The following is a 22,567-nucleotide window of genomic DNA, read 5'->3' as shown; positions in this document are numbered from 1 at the left end:
CAACAACAACAACAACAACAGTACACCAAATAGAGATAAACAATAGGGGCGCTCTTGAGGTACCGCCTCGTAGTCCCAAAAATAAATATCTCACAACGGCACGACAGAAACCTCGTGAAAATAATGATAATTGCACGACAGAAACCTCGTGCCACAATAACACTCTGCACGACAGAAACCTAGTGCCATAATTACACTCCGCACGGCAGAAACCTCGTGCCACAATAACACTCCGCATGGTAGAAACCCCATGCCACAATAACACTCCGTACGGCAGAAACCTTATGCCACAATAACACTCCGCTCTGAAGAAACCTCGTGCCACAATCAATTAGTTATCTCAACAAAATAACGAAAACAACACATAACAAATGAAACAATGAAATTACAGCAAGAAATGCTACAGTTAAAGAATGAATACGAAATCAAAGGAAGCAGGAAATTCAACTAAGCATGTTGCACGAATTGCAAGTAAGAGATACGACACATAGATATGTGATATTAGGCTAATCATGATGACTATGCGTGCTAGAGTAACTCAATTAAGGGAATAAAATGGAACTGCTCAGCAAAAACCGGATTATCAACATTTAGCCCTAGTACGCACTCGTCACATCGCGTATATGGCCTTCACGTATTGCAATTTACCATAACAGTACCAAATCCTAAGGGAAATTTTCCTTACACAAGGATAGACAAGTCACTTACTTCAAACCTCGCTCAATCAATCAATAAGAAGGCCTTTCCATCGATTTTCCAACTCCGATCGGCTCGAATCTAGCCAAAACAATTATATACAATAAATATAACTATAAGAAACTAATTTAAATAATGAAACTACGACTTTAGCAAAGAATTGAAAAATCGCTCAAAAAAATCGACCCGGGCCCACGTCTCGGAACCCGACCAAAATTATAAAATCAGAACACCCAATCGATATCGAGTCCAACCATACAAGAATTACTCAAATCCGACCTCAAATTGCCTTTCAAATCCCCAAATTTTAGCCTAAGAAACTTTCCCAAATTTTCTCCAAATTTCCAACTAGAAACACTAATTAAATGAAGAAAACAACAATAGATTCGTGGGAATTAATCAAAAATGAGTTAAGAATCCTTACTCAAATGATTTCCTTGCAAAACCCTCGAAATATCGCCACAAACCGAGCTCTCTAGGTCCAAAAATGGATAATGAAATCAAACCCTCGAACTTAGCCCTTTTCTGCCCAACAAAACCGCATCTGCGGACCAAGAATCGCTTCTGCGACGCCGCACCTGCGGAAAAACCATCGCAGGTGCGGACAACACTCGAGTCCAGGGCTTCCGCTTCTGCGGATAAGAGCCCACATCTGCGGAATCGCTTCTGCGGGAATGGGATCGCACCTGCGACCACTGGTGCTTCTGCGCCCCTGCCATCACAGAAGCGAAGGCACTTCTGCGGAATGTTGCCCGCTTCTGCGACCACTGCTGGGAATGACCAAACGCGCTTCTGGGACCAAGAATAGCCCAGCATTCAGCAGATTTCACAAGTCTCAAATTGTTATGGTTTCAATCCGAATCACACCCGAGGACACTGTCCGAATATACCAACAAGTCCTAAAACATCATACGAACTTAGTCGAGCCTATCAAACAACGCTAAAAACACGAATTGCATATCGGTTCAAGCCTAATGAACTTTGGAGCTTCTAACTTCTACATTCGATGCCGAAACCTATCAATTCACGTCCGATTGACCTCAAATTTTGCACACAAGTCATAATTGGCATTACAGACATATTTCAACTTCCGGAATCAGAATCCGACCCCGATATCAAAAAGTCCACTCCCGGTCAAATTTCCCAAAAACCATCCAACTTTTTCAACTTTCGCCAATTAATGCCGAAATGACCTACTGACTTCCAAATCAACATCCGGGCACGCTCCTACGACCCAAATCACCATATAGAACTATTGAAATCGTCAAAACTCCATTTCGGAGTCGTCTTCACAAAATTCAAACTACGGTCAATTCCTAGAACTTAAACTTCCAATTTAGGGATTATGTGTCCCATTTTACTCCGAAACAAAAAATCAAACCTCCCGACAAGTCACGTAACCACAGAATGAAATAGAGGGAGCAATAAATAGAGGTTCGGGGCTAATACTCTCAAAATGACCGGTCGGATCGTTACAATACAATAGGTATTCTTAACATTTTTTTCTTCCATGTCTAGTCCTATTAACTTTGGGTTTTTTTTTCTAACATGTTTGGTAAATTTAATTAAATACTTGATAATTTGGAAACGGTCGGCCACGAACTACGCTTTACTTCCTTTTCCTAATATGCTAATTTGTGTAGTTTTAAATTAATTTAACTTATCACTTTCCTTGTATGTCAAACAATCCTATTATATTGGAACCGTTAGGAAGGTTCTAGATATTAGTATATAAGGTAAAATTTAAAATTAATTTTAAAATATTAAGTATTAAGACTTCTATTAACTTTGAGTGATTTTGTTAGAACCCGCGCGATCTGCGAATAATTTGACAGAATATATCATATTAATTTAATAAAGATTAATTGTTATTTTATTGTTTAATATATTAAAATTACTACATAATAAGTTAAATTATATATTTATGTACATCTTGAAATTATTGCTTATATTTTTGTCTTTAGTTTTATCTATTATAATATTTTTAGTTACATGATCTTATCCATATAGTATGACCATATAAATTATTATTCAAAAACTTTATCATCTCAAAAAATAAATTAGTCTTATCATGTTATATATCTCTACATTGAAGTTATTTATATATATTTTTCTTGAAATTATTTTTTATGTTTTTGTCTTTTGTTTTATCTATCATAATATTTTTAGTTACATGCATGATCTTATCCATATAGCATGACCATATGAATTATTATTCAAAAACTTTCTAATCTCAAAAACAAATAAGTTTTATCATGTTATATATCTCTACATTTAAGTGTGTGTGTGTGTGTATATATATATATATATATATATATATATATATATATATATATATATATATATATATATATATATATATATATATATATATATATATATAATTTAGAATAGTTTCCTTAAGAATATATAGATATTTAATTATTTTTAATTTAAAGTAAAAAAGAGTAACTAATTATTAACTAACCTAACTAACTTTGTCCTAAAATTTGACATTTGTTGAATTTTTGCTGTGACACTTGGTATCATCACATTGATTTGCTTTTCCTATTCTATATAGATAGATGGCAAAAGGGTCAAATATACCCCTCTACTTTGGTATATTATTTATATCTACCCTCCGTTATACTATGGAGCCATATTTACCCTTACTGTTAGCCAAACTTTTTAAAAATACCCTCCACCTAACGGAAAGCCACTAGATTAATAAAATAATTATTTTAAAAAAAATTATTAACCCAAATCCATTATTTAAAAATACGGAACCTAAATTTTTGAGACGTCTTAACACATTTTATTCATTTAGAGAGAGACCGGGAATGATGGTAGAGGTAGGATTAGTAAGAACTTATATTTTTGGTTATTAGTTGTTCATGATGGCATTAGGATATCATGTTATCACTTTCGGTTATTTTTTGTGTGTGGTTATAATATGGCATCCCTTTGTCTAATATAATACACACCTGACAGTTAGTTTGTATGTTGGCAACAACTGATATATATTTTAATAATACTTGTGTTTGGTTAATGCATTAAGTTAGTGCACTTAGGTTGTTAAGTTGCTTTCCAACTTATTGGTATACTTTCTTTCATTCTTGATGAATTCCTCCGACTGTAGCTTGATATTAAATTGAATCTCCTCTAATTATTTTCTAATATTTGTTCATTATAAGTTCAGTTGTTACTAAGAATTATGAGTATCCCATCCTATATCTTGGAATCTAACTTTGGTTCTTAAGGGGTGATTTGGCGATAACTACTTGTCGCCCAAATGCTTAAAGCAGAATAAGAAAATTATGGTGCGTGAATACTCATCAATAAAGGCTCACTGTTGGAGGAAGAAATACTTCGGTAGCTGCCTTAAGACTTCAGAACTGCCAACCTAATAAGACGCTATAAACATTCAAGTCATGGTGGAAAGAAAATCATGATGAATACTTAGTACAGTTCGACATGGTGGAAAAAATAAAGAGAGAAGTTAAAAGAAAAAAAAATGGAAAATGTAGAATATAATAAAATCATGATGAATACTTGGTACAGTTCGACATGGTGAAAAAAACAAAGAGAGAAGTTAGAAGAAAAAAAAAAAGAAAAATGGAAAAGGTAGAATATAATAAACATATAATAAGGATATTAAAAGAATTGGGACTCATTGTATAAATGAATATATGGTTGTCGGAATTTTTATGTCTCACTTCTTGAGTACAACAAATGACTACGAAGAAGATGACTAATATGTAAGGAAGAAGTGCATTAAATAAAAGGAGTTTACGGATTATTAATGGGTTTTAAAAAAAAAGATTTTTTTTTAATTTGTGACTTTACGTTGGGTGGAGGGCATTTTTAAAAAGTTTGGCTAACGGTAAGGATAGATATGTCCCGATAGTATAACAGAGGGTAGATGTGAACAATATCCGAATTGAAATTTTGGAAAGGGTCAGCCACGCACGACACTTACTTGACAATACTGAAACGTCTGCACTGGGCAAGTTCTTATTCTCTTCACGACCTAGTGTTCAAACAATTAGTAAAAAAACACTAGATGAAATTTTATCTTTTCACCAAGTGACCAATTGCTAAATTAGAGAATTTTCTGATATTTTAAAGAAAAACTTAATATTAATAAAGATATACACATGTCTCCGAGAGGTGCATTTATCTTTGATAAAAGGATACAACAGAGAATGAACTACAACCTATATTCTCTACAACCTATACAGATAAGATACAGAGAACGAATGTCAATTACAAAAATATAGTACTCCTATATGTTTCATCTTTGAACTTGTTCAGCTACATGGTTGGTAGTGGTTGATGAGGCTGCTGCTGTCCTACCATTCAACATCCCATTATCAACAGGTGGAGTTTCTCCCCATTTCCCTTCAGATTCCAAAGGTTCAATCACTTTGACAATCCCATCAGACAACCCAACTGCAATTTGGTTTGGCTCCTGGGGATGTGCTGCAATGACCAGCGGATACACTGCTTGGCTTCTGAAACACACAAACAGGGTTAGTCATGACTCCTTTTAGCACCAACTACATTACTGACAATGAGGAACGGAAGTTTTGAGTATCGCACAACTTTGCGCATTGCAGGAAGGTAGTGTAACATGTTTTAGCAACATCTAGAAAATGACACTGATGAAACAACATGAGCAAGTGATACGGAAGAAAGTTGTAACACTACTTGGAAATGATGAAGGCTCTTGCCAAAGGAGGTAACAGGCATTAATGCAACCATGGACCAAGTAAATCACTGTCGTCGATTATGAGACTTACAGTATGTGTCTGTACCCCAAACACAAAAAGAAGCATATAAGGAATAAACCTCTCTCTCTCTCTCTCTCTGCTCGTCTTTTCTCCTTATTGATTAGAATGAATCGAAAAGCATTGTTGATCCAATAAATGCGATAAAATTTTGGATTTTTGGGACTAAAATCAGACAAATTCCAGTCACTATGAAAATGCTCAAGTCTAGTTCAGAAGATATTCTGGACAAATAGATGTGCTCTTACCCAATCAACACGGCCTGAGATAAATATGCAGAGGGAGCAATACGACATTTTAGCCTAAGGCTATCAGCATCAAACACACCAATGTTACCGTCACAGAAGGAAGCATAAACTAGTTGACTGTTGCAAGAGTACACAGCATGTGATATGGGTGCCGAAAGAGCATCTTGTGGAACCCACTGCAACAAACAGCATCTGTGAGAAAACAAACCTACAGGTGTCTACATTCCATGATATTTGGCATCTGGTTTACCTGGCGTATTCTTTCCATCTTAGAGGCATCATATATTCCTAATTGGGTTTCATGGGATACTAGTAAGCGGACTTGGTCCGAGTGAAATTGTACCCGAGTATCACCAGCAGATGCTTTACCAGCAGGCAACTGAATGGGAACTGATTTTCTCTTTTCCCATGTATCAATGCTCCATGTACATAGCTGCAATAGATTTTTTTCACATTAGTACTCAATGCAATACTAGAGTTCTGTACTGGACAACAAAGAAATAGGTAGCTGTATGTAACTCCAGGCTATAGGCCATACGTCAGCTCATTCTGCATGCTTAACATATGAGGAAGGCCAAATGTGCCAGTTTTATCCGAGCAAGGTTATTAAGATAATAGTTGAAATTCATTATTAAATCCAGTCCTCAAAATGGGTGACAACGTCGAGATTTAAGAACTTAAAACTTTTTTTTAATATAAAGGTGGAACCATAACACCTTTTATAGTATGATATTGAAAAGGCATTTAAGAAAGACGGGGAGATGCTTTTCCTCTTATGTAAGTGAACATAATTTGGGGGCAATCCAAAACAAAAAGTAGGATGATTAAAACGGACAGAATAGTAGACAAAATCACTTTACCATCCAGGACACATTGATTATGAGATTTCTAATGAACATGCCGCACTGAATAAAAAAGGGTTGGTGCTCTACTTGTTCATCCATACTTCGATGGGTAGATGAAGAAAAACACAAGGCATTAAAGCAAAATGTTGAATGGAAGAAAACTGAGTCTCACATGCGCATCAGCTCCTGATGAGACCAACACGTTGAGGTTGGTGGAGAATGCAAGACCAGTTATGCGCTTTTGATGGCCCTTCAGTTTAGATTTTACCTGTGGTGTATTCAATAACATCAAATATGGGTCATCTAAGCAACACATAGATGTCAATAAAATATTTAAACTGATGGAAAAAGATACCTCATCCACCCTAACGTTGTATATATTAATTGTGGAATCCTCCATACCGATGGCAATAATGTTGTTATCTTGAGGATGGAATGCTAAGAAAGTTGAGGCAGGCGGAGGCGACATGAAAGTTGTCATTACCTGCATCCCGTTGATATCACAATGACATACCATACCACTTGAATGAAATATTAATATGAAGAAAACTACCTTTTTCCACCTACCTTAAATGTCATCATGTTGAACAATGAAACTTTTCCACCAGCAGCTGACATTACATAAGAGTCATTCTTTGAGAGGGCTATGCAAGGAACCGCCTCTTCAAGATTAACACCTGAGACATCATTAGTCATAAGAAGACCACTGTTTGGTTGCCAATGTTGTGGAATAACATTAGCAGTGGCCTTGAGACCCCACAAATTTCAGAAATTTATTCATAAACATTGTGAAACTAATCAAACCTAAGACTTTTCAGATAAACTTTATTACCTTCCCACTTGGATTTTGTTCATTGCGTGCCCACTTCCATAATTTCTGAATACCATTTGATCCAAGTGACAGGATGCCAACACCAGAGTTGGTATAAAGAAGCCTTGCAACCTACAACAAAGAAAGTGGTTAAAGCATCCAGTCAAGTGAGTCACACTGAGGAGGAGCTGCAGGTGAATTAGTTGAGGCACCTTGTTACCGGATTCTAGGCTCTCCGGCATGCTAATAACCCTGCATTGATCTTTATCTAGAATTTCAGTCAAGTGTGGCTTGGTCTTATCAGAAATGTCATCCAATGTTCTTGGTTTCTCCATGCTTCTGGGAACAGAATCAACTCTGTTCTGCAAAAGGAAAGAGGACATAATTAAGATCTCTTCAAGGATTCAATTCAGTAAGATGCATTATAAAAGACATAAAATGACAAGGTTTCCAAATTATAATATGGTGCATGTAAGTGACTTTGATCATCAAGAAAATTTATTACCAAAAATTTGACCATTAAAGATTAAATTCCAATGCTGGATAGAAGAGTAAACTGTTACCAACCTCTTGTGATTCTAGAAAATTAACCGAAACTAAGATCTCTCTCTAGATCATAGTACTATCACTTGTACAGTTATTTCTACGATAAGTATATATTTAGAAACTGGGAAAAAAATTAGATATGTGACATACAAGCATAGGAGAAGGCCTGACAGGAGAGGTTCTTTCCACTTTACAATTGACTGGTGCAACATTTAGAACAGAACAACCTGACACCTGCTTAAAAGAACAAAGATCTCTTTGGATCTCATAAAACAATATTCTTGCGGCAATCCGGAAAAGCAGATAAACAATTATTACCTTAATTGCAGCTGCTTCAACGGGAGATCTTAGTGCTTCAAAGGGTGGGGCTTCAACTGCCCTTAAGGACCTCATACCAGCAGCATTTGCAAGAATCTTAATCCCATTGTCAGCAGTAGTAACAACAAGAAGATTGCCCTCCTTGTTGAATCTCAAGCGTGGAAGACTCTGCACATAAAACACCATACTTTCAGCTATCTTAAGAGGAAATTTCCTCTTATAAATTAATTTTCTGGGGGAAGGTGTTATGGGTTTCATTTCTCTTATATTCTCTTCTTTTTTTCCTGGTTGGGGGTTAGAGAGGAAGCTTAAAATTGCACTTGAAGGGTGGCACAAGCACTGACCGGGAGACCACCATCAGCATCTGTACTTGTAAGAATGTTAATGTTGTCCATGTCCCAAAATTTTATCTGACTATCTTCACCGACAGCCAAAAAGTGATTTTGAGTAGTGTCAAACTGCACAACACCAGCGGATTTCTTCCTAAACCCAGTATATGTTCTCTTTATGGCTCCTTCACTTTCATTCCATTCTACAAGAAAAGAATCTCCTTCTTTGCCAGTTCCACACGAGAACAATCTACAAGTATGAAAATTCACCATCAAGGAATAGATAGAGAAAATCATTCTGAAACAGGAATACTTGTAAAGACAGTAGACAATAAATAAAGATTATAAATGTACAACCATTGCGTAGAAACAAAACTTACCTGCTTCCATCAGCACTGTAAAGCATAGTTGTACACCAATGACCAGGAGCATCATAGTCAACTCTAGATCCCAAATTATCATACAGCCAAGCTTTTATTTTTCCATCTATAGCAGTTGAAAATATGAACTGCACATAGAGGCATACAGAAAATGTTATTAAAGCATGCAATGCCGACAAACAACATGAAGACAATAAACACCTCTGAAACGTACAAAGAATAGCTACATCTTTCCCATTATAAACAGTTGCAAAGATATAACGGTATACATCATATCAGTCTACAACAAAAAATTATATAACCTATTAGGTCAAGTGCACATTCAATATTGCTGGCAACATGTACAGATCATAATGTTAAATCTCCAAATCTACCACGATGGATTTCTCACACATATATGGCCTATGGGTAAATCTGGTAGAGTTTCTAAGCGGGTTCAACGTCATAACTAAACATTTTATGTTTGACGAATGCTTCACTATCTGTGAATATCCCAGCAAGGCAGCAATTGAGTAATCCCATTACTTATTTTGCTAAATTTAAGAAGTGATAAGCCATAAATGACATGCAAGTTATCAGTTTCCGCTGAGAGAATTTTGTTGGTTACTTGGTAGCTTGGTGCCTATATTTCCTGTTTCTAATGCAAACATTTTCAGCTAGTTCTTCCAGCAAAGGACCTAGATAGAACGTAAATGGTAGCAGCTGACAAATCAATGTTTAAACTGAAAGGGACCTCAACATGATATTTCCATTTAAAACTACTCCATATAGCAAGGTAAAAAGCCAAAACACATTTGGTAGAGCAAAAGGAAGCAAACAGATCATTCATTTTTTCAAACTGCATCTCCCAATATTTTCCAAATCCGAGGAAAGGGGTTAGCAACATTGTTTTCTCCTGAAGCAATGAAAAATGATAATAAGCTTGCTCCATATATGTCATTTCCTTTCCATGTATGTACCTGAATATTCTCTTTTTGATGAGGGCATATTGAGTATACAGGAGCTTCATGTCCTTCAAAATTAAACAACTTTCTTCCAGTAATATCCCACACCTGTTTCAAATTTTACATTCAGCATTTCCTGAAAGAATCATGGTGACTGAAAAAGAATTCACAGTGACAGAAGAAAATAGATTCCAGCAGACAAAGAAGATCTGGATATTACCTTTATCAACTTATCATCTCCACACGTTACTACACATAACTGCTTGTTATAAGCAAATGCTAAGTCATTCACACCCCCAGCATGGGCATCCATCTTCAAACACAAGAGAGCAGGTCATATTAAAGTTACAACTTTTATAGTGCACTACAGTATACTGCTCAGAATTAACCCCACAAAAAAAATAAAAAGATTATCTACCTCCAAATGCTGCCGTAAATCACGCTTCCCGCTAATGGCATACAGATGGACCAAGTGCTTTGAAAATGCAACTCCTGAAATGCAACAGAAAATTTAAGAACAACCTCAAGACATATACTGATACAAGATCCAGCCAGGATCACATACCAACGAAAGTCCCATCTGGACTCCATGCAACACGGGTTACAGAAAATGGTGCATCTTTGGCAGCAGAAGCCTGTCAAAACTCTGAGATATGAGAAAAGACTCTGAAGAACTCTTATACTTATAACTACTACTCCCTCCAATTCAATTTAGACGATGCAGTTTGACTTGGCACAAAGTTTAAGAAAAAAGAAGATGACTATTGAAACATGTGGTTCTCAAAAGCCTAAGGGGCAACGGTTTTGTGGGACCATAATAATTGTGTGGCTATAAAAGCTTCTCATTAAGGGTAAAGTGGTAAAATGAAACGTTTAAAGTTAAATTGTTTCTAAATAAAAAAATGTGCCATTCATTTTGGAACGGACTAATAAGGAAAGTGTGTCATTTAAACTAAAACGGAGGGAGTACATAATTGCGCATAGACCAGTTTTTCAATTATTACAAAATGTTGAGAAACTAAAGAATCATTTAAGTAACTACTACACACCAAACTGAAAAACAACCTAGTAGCTGAAGAGAAAGATAATGCTGGTTTTTTCCTCTTTAAACAATGCCTTATTTACTGACCTGAAATGTCAATGTACAAGCTTGAATATCCCATATCTTGAATGCCTTCAAGACCAACTTTTCCCGCATTCCAACTTCCCAAAGTATTATTTCACCACTATTGGAGCCAACTGTTTCAGCACACACCATAAATTAGATAACAAACGATATCTTTGATAAATATGAATTATTTTTATTACTGCTGGTATAAGTGACATTGGCCCAAGGAGACGTATAGCTCTAATACATGGATATCATAAACTTAAATATTACTGTACCTAGCAACAATGTATGATGAGAAGGATGAAAATCCATGCTAGTAACTGAGGATCCTTGATGCAGAGTAAAAGCTACTGTCCTTGGCAAGTCATCAAGGGACCAGGATGCTTGCTGACGAACCATAGGATATGTAACCTAGAAGGAAAGAAGTTAAAAATAATCCATAAAAAGAATAACTATGATCTTTGAGGAATAAATTTCAGCACATAAAGCAAATATTTATTGAAGAAACATTTACTATTACCTCCTCAACAGACTGTGTAGGTCGTAAACGTTTCATTAATTGCTCGTGATCGGCACTTTGATACTCAACCATGCCCAATGTAGCAGGAGGTGTGATTGGCCGCTTCAAAATTGAAACTATTGAGACGAAAGAGTATATTAGTCAATAAAATTGGAAATATTATCTCTTATTTACCAAATATTAATAGTTGTATTGATTGTTTGCTTGACTGGTATTGCATCCAGTCCATCGTCTTACACTAAGGGTGGCATGTGAGCCGGGCCCGGTCCTAAGTGAGCCGGTTCTAGGCGGGCCGGTCCTAAGCGGTCCCGGAATTCGCGGGCTTCTTGTTGGAACCGGCCCGGGACCGGGACCACGAACTAACGGTCCCGGGTTAAGTGGGCCGGTCCCGGGCCTAAGTGGGCCTAACGGATACTTTTTATTTTTAAATTTTTTTTATAAAAGTTAGAGAAAAACAATGGTAATAAAAATATCTAAGGCAATTCCTAGTAAATTATATTATAGAATTGTCACCTAAATTTTTTAATTCAAATTTAAAGACAAAAATATTATAAAGAGATATTCAAAGCAATGCGTTATAATATATATATTATACTATACTATATATACTATATATATATATATATATATATATATATATATATATAATTGCTCAGTAGTCTTAACTAGTTGTTTTGAAGAAAGTTTATCAAACCATCCATAATCATAAATTGTTCTAATAGGGACTTTAGGAATTGTCCATTTGTTCAACAAATCAAGATTTTGAGGTATATCTACCTCTTCTAATCTGGTATTTTTCATACTAGTTTCTCCCAAATTCATAGAAACAAAATCATATCTATGTCGAATATTTCATATCTATCTCATATATACCATGAAAGTTCCTAGGCTCTGATACCATCTTAACAGGACTAATAGCAGGCAAAAGTCTATTATTAGAAAATGACTGCCTATTATAAGTGGAACTATTTTCATCAAATTGAATGCAAATCCTACCATCCGGATTTTGAGTAATATGAGAATATTCCGTATTACTGACAGCATTAGTAATCTGACTAGGGGATATAACCGAATCCAAAATCCAAGTAGTTGGGAAATTAATTTCTTCCCACTTAATAGGTCTCCTCGTGGTGACCTTAGACTTTGCAAAATTTGTTTCCACTAATATACTCTGATCAGATGTATCATATAATTTACATCTAGGGTTTAACGTAGATAGTAATTTAAAATTAATTCTATACGATAAACATATAAGTTCAGAACCAAGTGCATAATTATAGCCATGCGTTTTCACATTTAATGTCAAGGCATCAAGTATATTAACATCAGATAGAGATAATTGAAGATTGGGTTGAGTATTAAAATATACTGGACCGTAGGCCACAGTAGATTCAATAGAACCCATCAGAGACTGTCTAAAATTAAGATTTCTAGCATCTTTGAGAGCAGCCAAAAACGTCTTTGGTAACCCTTTAAGGGTTAATGGCTTAAAAGCAATTTGAACCATACCAACATGCAGATAATTATACTGATTTTTATATAAATCTAAATCATGCTTGTTTAACAAACGAATAGTCTGTTCAGAAGAGTTTAAAGCTAAAGATTGCTCAGTAGTTTTAACTAGTTGTTTTGAAGAAAGTTTATCAAACCATCCATAATCATAAATTGTTCTAATAACAAACTTCGATTAACTAGTTGTTTTGAAGAAAGTTTATCAAACCATCCATAATCTGTAACTTCGATTACAAACTTCAAACTTCTAATTACAATTGAGAGAGAGATATTTTAGAGAGAGGGGTTTGGCTTCTGCCTCCCTTCTCTGAAAGAATGAATCGTTTAAATAGAAAAGAAAAAGAATCTATGAACAGTAAAATAGGGTCCCACATGGGTCCCTGTACAGTGTTTCTACTGTGCAAACAGTGTTCTACTGTTGATGAACAGTGTTTCTATTGTTGATGAACATTGTTTCTACTGTTGAAACAGTTTATCTACTGTTGAGTGGGGTCCAGCGGCTGGGTCCGGCGGCTTCACTATGCAGTGGGGTCCGGGGGCTTTACTGTGCTGGTCGCTTTTCCATCTCTTTCATTTTGCGGAGGAATTCTTCCGCCTCTTGTAAGGCTTCATCAGATAATATCTTCTCTGATTCAATAGGTTGGGAATCATCTGCGATATCATCGTTGCTGGTCTCACTTTGCATTGAAGTGTCTGATTTCTCATACTGATTGATAGAACGAAGCAAATTTCTTTTTAATTCTTCCAAGTAGTCGTTGATCATTTCTTCTTTGTCCCCTTCTTGAAAGGAGATTTTTCTGGCAATATGCCGAACTGAACTATCATCAACCTTCTCCTTTTGAGGGTTGCTGGAATATTCTTGGATTTTTGTTTTGATGGAGTCCAAGAGTTCTTGGCCGTATAACGTCTTTGTTTTGGGATCCTTTTTCATTAGTTTATCCCAGAAATTGTTATAAAATGTCTTGTATAAACAAGGAATTTGTTCCTCGGTGAATCCAACTTCTGGAGTCCATTTATGAGTTTTCAAAAGGTTTTGAAGAACTTGAACTAGTTCTTGCAGCCAAATTTATAATTTTTTCATGAAGTTTATCATCAGTAACTTCTTTTAAAAGTTCTATTGCATTATCAGATGTAATAGTTTTCATGTTCAAATCTTGGAACTGAGATTGCAATTTATAAAATTCATTATCATCACAGGTACATGTATTACCTTTGCAAGCTGCACAAGTATTATCAATATTTTTATCACTATCAGATAAATCAAGTAAATCTATTTCAGCTTCAGATTCTGACTCAGAATAATAATAATCAGATTCTGATCCAAAAGTGTATAACAGCCCATAAACCTTATCACGTAACTCATTGTCTAGTTCTAAGGTTTTCAGCTTTTGAAGCTTACAATTTGGAGCTATATGGCCAAATTTTCCACATTTATAACACTTGATATCAGCAAGATCACGCTTAGACCTATTTTTGGTAAATCTAGTGGACTTGCGATGGGCTTTCTTAGCATCACGCTCTTCTTTGGATCTATATCTAGATCTCTTTTTATTATAAGGACTGTCTGGGTTAGGGTATCTATGATACTTGTGTTTCTTCTTCTTATGAGTAGAAGTCTCGGGTAAACCGAACTGGGTGCAAAAGTCTCCTAATTGGTTTCTTTCCTTAAGCTTATCCATCTTAAGCTGTCTAGATAATTTTAACTCATTGCACAGGTTTAACCCTTCCTGTGTGCAAATCCCTATCAACTTACCATAGGTATAATCTTTGTACGGAATTTCACCAAAGCTACCTCTTAGAGTCTTTCTAACTCTTTCAGCAAATAATGAGGGAAGGCCATCTATAAACTTAGCTTTCCAATGGTCGTACTTATTTTCTGGTAACTCCATAACTCTACTCATAAAGGTGTCTTTATACCATCTGAATTCACTTAAGGTCCTACATCTAAAACCATTAAGTAGAGTACGAACTGTCTCATGCTGATTGGTAAATCTATACTATACTATATATATAACTTACAATGTATATAAATCGAATATAGCTTATATATATATATATAGTATAGTATAGTAAATATTATATTATACTATATATACAGCTTAAGATATATATACACTTATATTCGATATATATATATATATATATATATATATATATATATATATATATATATATATAGCTTATATATATACTATACTATACTATATATTCGATTTATTCGATATATATACATATCTTAAGATGTATATATAGTATATATATAAGCTATATTCGATATATATAAATATATACTATACTATATATACATCTTAAGATATATGCTATATACTTAGTATATATATATATATATATATATATATATATACATATATAGTATAGTATATATATAGTATAGATATAAGCTATATTCAATATATATACATATCTTAAGATGTATATATATATATATATATATATAGTATAGTATATATATATATATAGTATAGTATAGTATACTATATATATACTATACTATACTATAGTATAGTATATATATATATATATATATATACATACTATACTATATATACATCTTAAGATATGTATATATATTGAATATAGCTTATATATATATACTATACTATACTATACTATACACTTATTATATATATATATATATATAGTATAGTATAGTATATATATATAAGCTATATTCAATATATATACATATCTTAAGATGTATATATAGTATAGTATATATATATATATATATATATATATATATATATCTATAAGCTATATATATAAGAAAAAGTGTAATTATAAAAAAATTGGGGTTAAAACAAAGTTGGGGTTAAATGGCTATTTTATAAATAGCCGAACGGCTATTTTGGCAGGTTGGCAGGTAAAACGGCCATATTTTATATGCCATAAAGGCTATAATGTGACAGATTTTTTTTTAAAAAAAGATTAGCCCTTGGGCCCGGATAGGCGTTTAGGACCGCTTGAACCGGCCCACTTCTCAGCCGGTCCCGGTCTCGCGGGTCTCTCCTATGGGACCGGCCCACTACCCAGCCCACCTCCCCACGGTCCCGGTCCTATCCGGTTAGAACCGTTTAGGCCCACTGCTCATTTGGGCTTGCGGTCCTGGGCCGGGCCCGGTCCTAACCGGCCCACATGCCACCCTTATCTTACACTATGCTTTCAAAAATTATCTTTCGCAAGACCTTTTATTCCTTTTTTGAAATGAAGAGGAATCAAACATCAAAAGCATCTATTTTGGAAGTCCCAACAAATATTCACAGCACATGTTTTCCTCCTATGGCTTTATGATAACACCCTTCAATTTGTATTCTCCACTTCCCTCTTACATCTTCGATTCCTTTCCCACTTCGGACCCACTCTACTTGTTATCAGAAGGTCAAACATATTCAGAAGAAACAGAAGGTCATTTTACTTTCTGCTTTTTGGCATCATGAAAGAATGATTCATTCTATAAACCTTTAAAAGCTGTTAAAAAAGCATTACCAGAAGTGCCGCCAAAGGGAAGACATAATCGTAGTCATTCAAGAAATAAACAACTACGCTATTCCTAATACCAACTCTACTTAGAACTCATACCTTGGTTCGGAGGAACAGGCAGTGATGATGCTGTCACAACAGCTGCTTGAACAGATGAAGATGCAGCAGCATTTGCCATCCAACCAGCCAAAACATTAGCATTTGCAGCTGCTGCCGTGGGTGGAAATGGCTACAAGCAAGAGATGAAAATAGTGTAGATACAATCAAGTGAGATAAGCAAAGACAAGATCATCAAATAAAAATAGATTCTGCAACCAAAAGAACCATACCCCATGCGCCCCGAGCGATGTATATGCGGTAGGTTTTGCAACTGCAGCAGCAGGTAGATTAACAGGTGCGGGTGCAAGCGCCCCATTCTGAGGATTGCATGTATGATCTGTAAACAAGGTCTTGATGTCTGGGTTCGGCCTTGGGTTCTTACAGAGCTGGTGCTGCCAGTTCAGGCTGCAGAAAGTGCCAGATAGAACTTCAAATCTCAAAACACAATGGACGAGCATAATTGGGAAGATGAACAGCAACAAGCTGAATCTCAAGAAAACTACATGTGAGCAGATAGGAATCTAAGTTAGAGTTTCTTTTCCAATCAAGATGTATAGATCCTATTTATGGATTAACGAAAATGTGCAAAAGCTCTATTTGCCTTTGCCATTCTATGAGTCTCTTCCTTTTTCAATAAAGTAGCACTAGTGGTAGGTAAATACATCATTCATATCCAGAGTGGCACCTATTTCCCCATATTATACCTAATAATTGAAGAAGCCTACAACTCAAAAATGTCAACAAAACTAACCAGTGACTAACAAATTTCTTTTTAAAAGAAAATAAAGAAAGAAGCTAAGATTAGGAGAATGCAAAGAGCACCCATGCTAACAAAATGAGCCCCCAAGCATGATTTGATCCTCTGCTGGAGTAAAAGAGAAGTGAACCTAATATAAAGATTAAATGCAGTTTATACAGGGAAGCACATATTCAAGCAGTCAAGGGGGAGATAAGATTACTCGGTTTGCTTGGTTAGGTGACGAAAATGAAGGAAAAGAATGGAGAAATCACAGAAACCTAAAAACTGATACTATACAACCAACCAATTGGTTAAAAAGAACTTCACCTCTGATTGATCAAGGTACGCAATCTTGATGATTTTAATGTAGGGAAAACGAGCTTATCCCGGAAAAGAGGATTTGCTTCAATCAATTTTTTCAACTCTATCAACATTATGCTACGTGCTGTCTTGGTGTCACCATACTTGGAAAGCTGCTCATTCTCTCTGAAAAAGAAAAATGCAACCAGTCAACCAGAAGACTACTTAACTTAATAAACCCAAACTAACAAAGATATTCAGGAAAGAGTAAACCTTAAGCAAAAAGAAACAATCTACAGATATCAAAATAATCTTTTCCATGAACCATTTATTCTGGACTCCTCGTGGACTGAAAACTTATAAGCTTAAGATGAAATACCAACAATCAACAACTTATCAAAATATGCAGTTTCTAGTACAGGAAAAAAACTCAAAAACTTATTTTCCAAGTTTCTCAGAGGGAAAGCTAAACGTAATATTCTAGAAACTTTAGATTATAGAAATGTACGATTATGCATGTGGAAACACAAACTTTCCTACATTTGTTACTCTTTCCATCTAAATTAAATGGATATATTCAACATTGACTGGGAAAGATATTTTTGTTTCACAAAAGAAAGTTAGAATGGTGGTCATGAATATTCTGTAGCTTCTATGGGATTTTACTTATTTCTTTAATAGAGATGGTATACTAACCTCCAAAAAGTAAATTCCACATAGGAATAAGAAATTTATTGAACTTATCTGTAAAGCCAAAAATGGAAAAGAACCATTTACACTAAGCTAAGCAAATTTAGCACTAGAGATGAGATAGGACACTTTTATAATTTTATGATTAAAACACTTACTGATTTATTATTCATTAAGGAAGTAGAGAGAGCAGAATTTAGCCTCCTGCACTTAGGAGTCCATTATTCCTTTAATACTGAGATGAGTTTTGCCAGAATTTAGTAATTTATTCATTTCAAGTTTTTTCTTTTTTCCCAAAATACGCTTCTGCTTTCTTAGCTTCAGTTTCTTCTTTTTAAAAAATTGACATTTTGATCAAATATAGTAAGTAAATTGAGGTGTGCATGATAGGGTAATGATAAATTCCAACAGTAGTTCCAGTGCACCAAGACATTTGCCTCACTGTAGAGGTAATGGACCTCGCAACTGAAAGTCCTACTTTGGTTACTCATGGGATGAAACATGTCGGATTCAGAACTTAGAATATGTCCATCACTGGGAAAAATCTTGTCTTGCTTGCTTGTGCAGAGGTCAATCTAACTGTCAAGATCATATAACTAGCTCTTGACCTAAACCAGCAGAATTGACAAGTTTCGACAGGTGGACCTTGGAAGAACATTAGAACAAGGAGCCATATTATGGCATTACCAATCATACAGCTTCCATGCATTACTTTCCCCGGTGAAGCCAGAACTCGTAGCTCTATGCCATGCTTACCCACCCACAGGTATTGACAGAGAGCATTTAAACATTTTGAATATTTGATAAGATTCTATCAGTAATATGTAATCCTCAGTTTGAAAAGAAAGATATGCATCTAAGTGGAGCTATTTATCCTCCATCAAAGTGGGGTTTTGGATTATCTTGATCTCCTTTCAACATTTTGGACTTAATAATGGGTAGTTAACAAAGTGAGATTACCACCAAATGTTGTTTTGGGGGTGGTAAGTACTCCTCCATCCTTAACCAAAGGAATCGCCTTTGGTAGGGAGCGCTTTACCCCAAAAATGAAACTTCCTGGCGCGAATCTAGATTAGTCGATCGCAAAGCGGGTACCGAACAACGGACACCGGGTTGGAAACCCCAAAAAAAAGGTGAGATTACTACAATAACCTCCACTAATCGAGATTCTCTAATTTATTGTACTACTGATAATCAACACACTGCGATAGACTTCAATTATTATAAAGCTACCTTCACCGAATATTGTAATTTCCTGAGAAAACAGTAATCAATCCCAAGACTCTAAGGGGTCGTTTGGTAGAGTGTATAAGAATAATGTTGAATAGAGTGTATTAGTAATGTTGGTATTAGTTATGCTGACATTAGTTATGCTGACATATTTCTTATCTATTGTTTGGTTTGATGTATTAAAGCATTGCACGATTTCTAAAAGAATTGTTTGTTTACAAAAATACCCTCATAACCAGTCCATCACGTTATCTTCTTAAAAGAAACATATGTTGTGGAATGTTTTTATATGAAAAAGGCTTAAAAAAATTATTTGATTTGTCTACCTATATTGTAGTATAGAACTTAATATTTATTTATAAAAAAGAAAATATGCTAAGTATTTATTTATTTACTAGGGATATAATTTTATTTCTCACTTTCTTGGATTATTTCAAACTTGCATTAATATAATAGCATATTTTAATCAAGCATAAATTTTGAAGGACAATTTTGTCTTTAACTAAGTTAATGTATGCATTAAAACTCATTGCATTGTTAATACCATGATTTCTTATGCATTAGTTATGCATAGGATAATACCAAATAGGGTGTATAACTAATGCTTGCATAACTAATGCATATGCTTAAAAAGTGTACCAAAACAAAGTATTACTAATACACAAAGTTAATGCATGCATTATTTTACCTCATGCATCCTACCAAACGACCTCTAAGGGTTTCCCAGCGATGACCGCTCACTGTCTCATCAAAATCTACTATAAGCTGCTTAAAAAGGAAATGAGGCCTCTTGTTTTGACATACTACGGAGGATATTTCTTCTATGTAATGAATTGAAATACAGCTACCTGAAATTGTTGAGTGTCAAGAGGTTAGTGATCTCTTTATAAAGGTCCTCGTTGAATGTAGAGAACACCTTCAAATCATTCACAAGAATCTCCACTGCCTTTGCCTTGTCTTGTCTGAAATAAAAGAATTACACCCAAAACGGAAGGAAAAAAATCCAAATCATACCCATCCTGAGCAGAGAATTAACCCTATCAGTGCAGTCATCTAACATACCTGTCAAGAGCTTCAAGATACTTCTGTTTTCTTATTTCAAAAAATATTTTCATGGAGTATCGGTTGTCATCCACTTTTGTAAACCCAGACAAGTACTTCTCAACTTCATCCCATTCACCCGCATGGACTTTCTCCTCAAAGTATTTCAGATTGAAGAAAAACCCTGATTCTTGTTCAAGCCTGTAAACATGGGGATACATTTTGGTGTGAATAAACAATGCAACATGAAGAATGATCCGTTGTGCACGTAAACAAACATGCATCTCGCACGTTTGGCTTTTTTATGAATAAAGGTAAAATCAAAAATGTATTCCATGTTTGGCTCTTATCTCAAACTTATAAATTTATGACAAGGAGGAAAATGAAACATTCGAGCTCCTTTTACAATGGAGTGTGTTTGGTACGACTTTCTAGTGTTTGATTGTCAGTATTTTCTAAGGAAAACAACTTCCACAAAAAAGGGAACAATCTTTTTGGTGGTAGTTATATTCATATCAGTTCTCCAACCAATACAGACATTATTATCAATTTTTAATGATCAAAACATTTATTAAAACACTATCTGATTTGCTAACATTAATAACAATCATTGATGGATGTTTTTTTGGGGAAAAGGTTTTCACTCTGCAGCTAAACACGTAAAACATATTCTGCGAAGATATTTCCTAAAAAATAAGTCATTTTTCAACTATCATTTTTTGCAAAAAAGAATTCTGTCACCGAACACACAAAATTTAGCCCGCCCATAAAGTTAACTTTTTTTGAGCTTAACGTTTTCAGTAACATCATTCCCTAGAAACATAAAAGCGAGAGAAATGGAAAACACATTCTATCGATCACACTAACCCCACACCGTCCATGTTTTTTAAATTAAATTTTAAGAAATGGAAAACAGAGCGAGAGAGAGGAAAAAAAAAAAAAAAGAAAGGCGCAAAAATCTTATAGGGTAAACTTCACAGTACAACAAGCTAATTTAACTGACTCTTATTTTTTCCCTTTTTGGGATAAATTTCCTGAATAGTATTAAAAATTAAGTTATAATACCTTTTCTCATTTCTTTTCGAGCAAAAAAAGTATATTCTTTCTATCTATAGGTGTCTCCCTTCACCAGAACAGAGTAAAAACTATAAAACACGCATATAACATGATTCTTAACAGTCTTAAAAAACTAAGCTCCAGAATTTTTTTCATCCCTGTTTCAATTTCCAATAAAATTAGAAACTGGCAAAAATAAAATGTAAAATTTCGAGGAAAAAGAAGAACAAGCGTTTATGTAAAATATACATAAGAAAAGTTTACCTGTGAACAGAGTCCTTAAATTTTTCCTCCTCTAAGAACTGAAGTATGAGAAACACCAATTCTCTGCTCAGAGAAGACATTTTAGCAAATCAACTGAAAACCAGGAATGGAAAAGCACAGCCACCACCGACTCGCGAGAATTTCTAGGGTTTCATTCAGTTATGAGAACCCCCTCAGAAAGCTTGAATTCAATGGCTGCGAAAGCAAGAAGAGAGAGAAAGATAAAGCAAAGAGAAAGTTAAAAGGCGAAGTTTCTCTATTTGTAGGGGAAATGGTAATGTGGGGGAGGACTTCTTGGTCTCGCTATCTTCGATGCGTGAAGCCGAGCTTATCGATGATAAGAGTGTGATCCTATCACCGATAAGTACATTTAGCTTTCGTATATGGAATTCTGCTTATATAAGTGCATGAAACGGTGGAGTTTGCGGATTTGAAAGGGAGAATTTAAATGGACTTTGTATTGAGCTTGAGTTACGTCCGGTCGTGCATTTGTTTCGTGTGTTTTTCGATTTGATGAGGCGGTCTGCTATGTCGCTTTCGGCTTCATTAATAGCGGGTTTGGCCATATCATAAAAATTAGTTTATTTTGAAAATTATTATTTTTTAAAGTATTTTTTT

The 22,567-nt window shown here is 34.9% G+C and overlaps 1 protein-coding gene across 2 annotated transcripts; it reads right to left on the bottom strand.

Annotated features, from left to right (window-relative positions):
• Nucleotides 1-4,793: 4,793 nt before the first annotated feature.
• On the bottom strand, nucleotides 4,794-22,252 carry LOC104105276 (topless-related protein 3-like). 2 transcript variants are annotated; one of them, XM_009613532.4, is made up of 25 exons: nucleotides 21,950-22,252; nucleotides 20,651-20,830; nucleotides 20,437-20,550; nucleotides 17,696-17,854; nucleotides 16,860-17,034; nucleotides 16,630-16,759; nucleotides 11,518-11,633; nucleotides 11,273-11,408; nucleotides 11,016-11,125; nucleotides 10,452-10,521; nucleotides 10,305-10,378; nucleotides 10,107-10,199; nucleotides 9,902-9,994; nucleotides 8,943-9,070; nucleotides 8,578-8,812; nucleotides 8,234-8,401; nucleotides 8,066-8,149; nucleotides 7,582-7,731; nucleotides 7,391-7,501; nucleotides 7,126-7,305; nucleotides 6,914-7,042; nucleotides 6,731-6,826; nucleotides 5,964-6,146; nucleotides 5,714-5,889; nucleotides 4,794-5,189 (listed from the first exon to the last, which is right to left on the bottom strand). In XM_009613532.4, exons 1-25 carry the CDS (start codon nucleotides 22,027-22,029, stop codon nucleotides 4,970-4,972), a joined length of 3,390 nt encoding a protein of 1,129 aa, XP_009611827.1. In that variant the 5' UTR covers nucleotides 22,030-22,252; the 3' UTR covers nucleotides 4,794-4,969. The 2 variants fall into 2 exon arrangements, with proteins under 2 accessions (XP_009611827.1, XP_009611828.1); XM_009613533.4 differs by lacking the exon at nucleotides 8,066-8,149.
• Nucleotides 22,253-22,567: the final 315 nt, after the last annotated feature.

This window comes from Nicotiana tomentosiformis, chromosome 12 (assembly GCF_000390325.3).
Source record: "Nicotiana tomentosiformis chromosome 12, ASM39032v3, whole genome shotgun sequence".
Lineage (NCBI taxonomy): Eukaryota > Viridiplantae > Streptophyta > Magnoliopsida > Solanales > Solanaceae > Nicotiana > Nicotiana tomentosiformis.
Note: the sequence above shows the minus strand (reverse complement) of the source record. Positions and strands in the feature narration are given on the sequence as shown.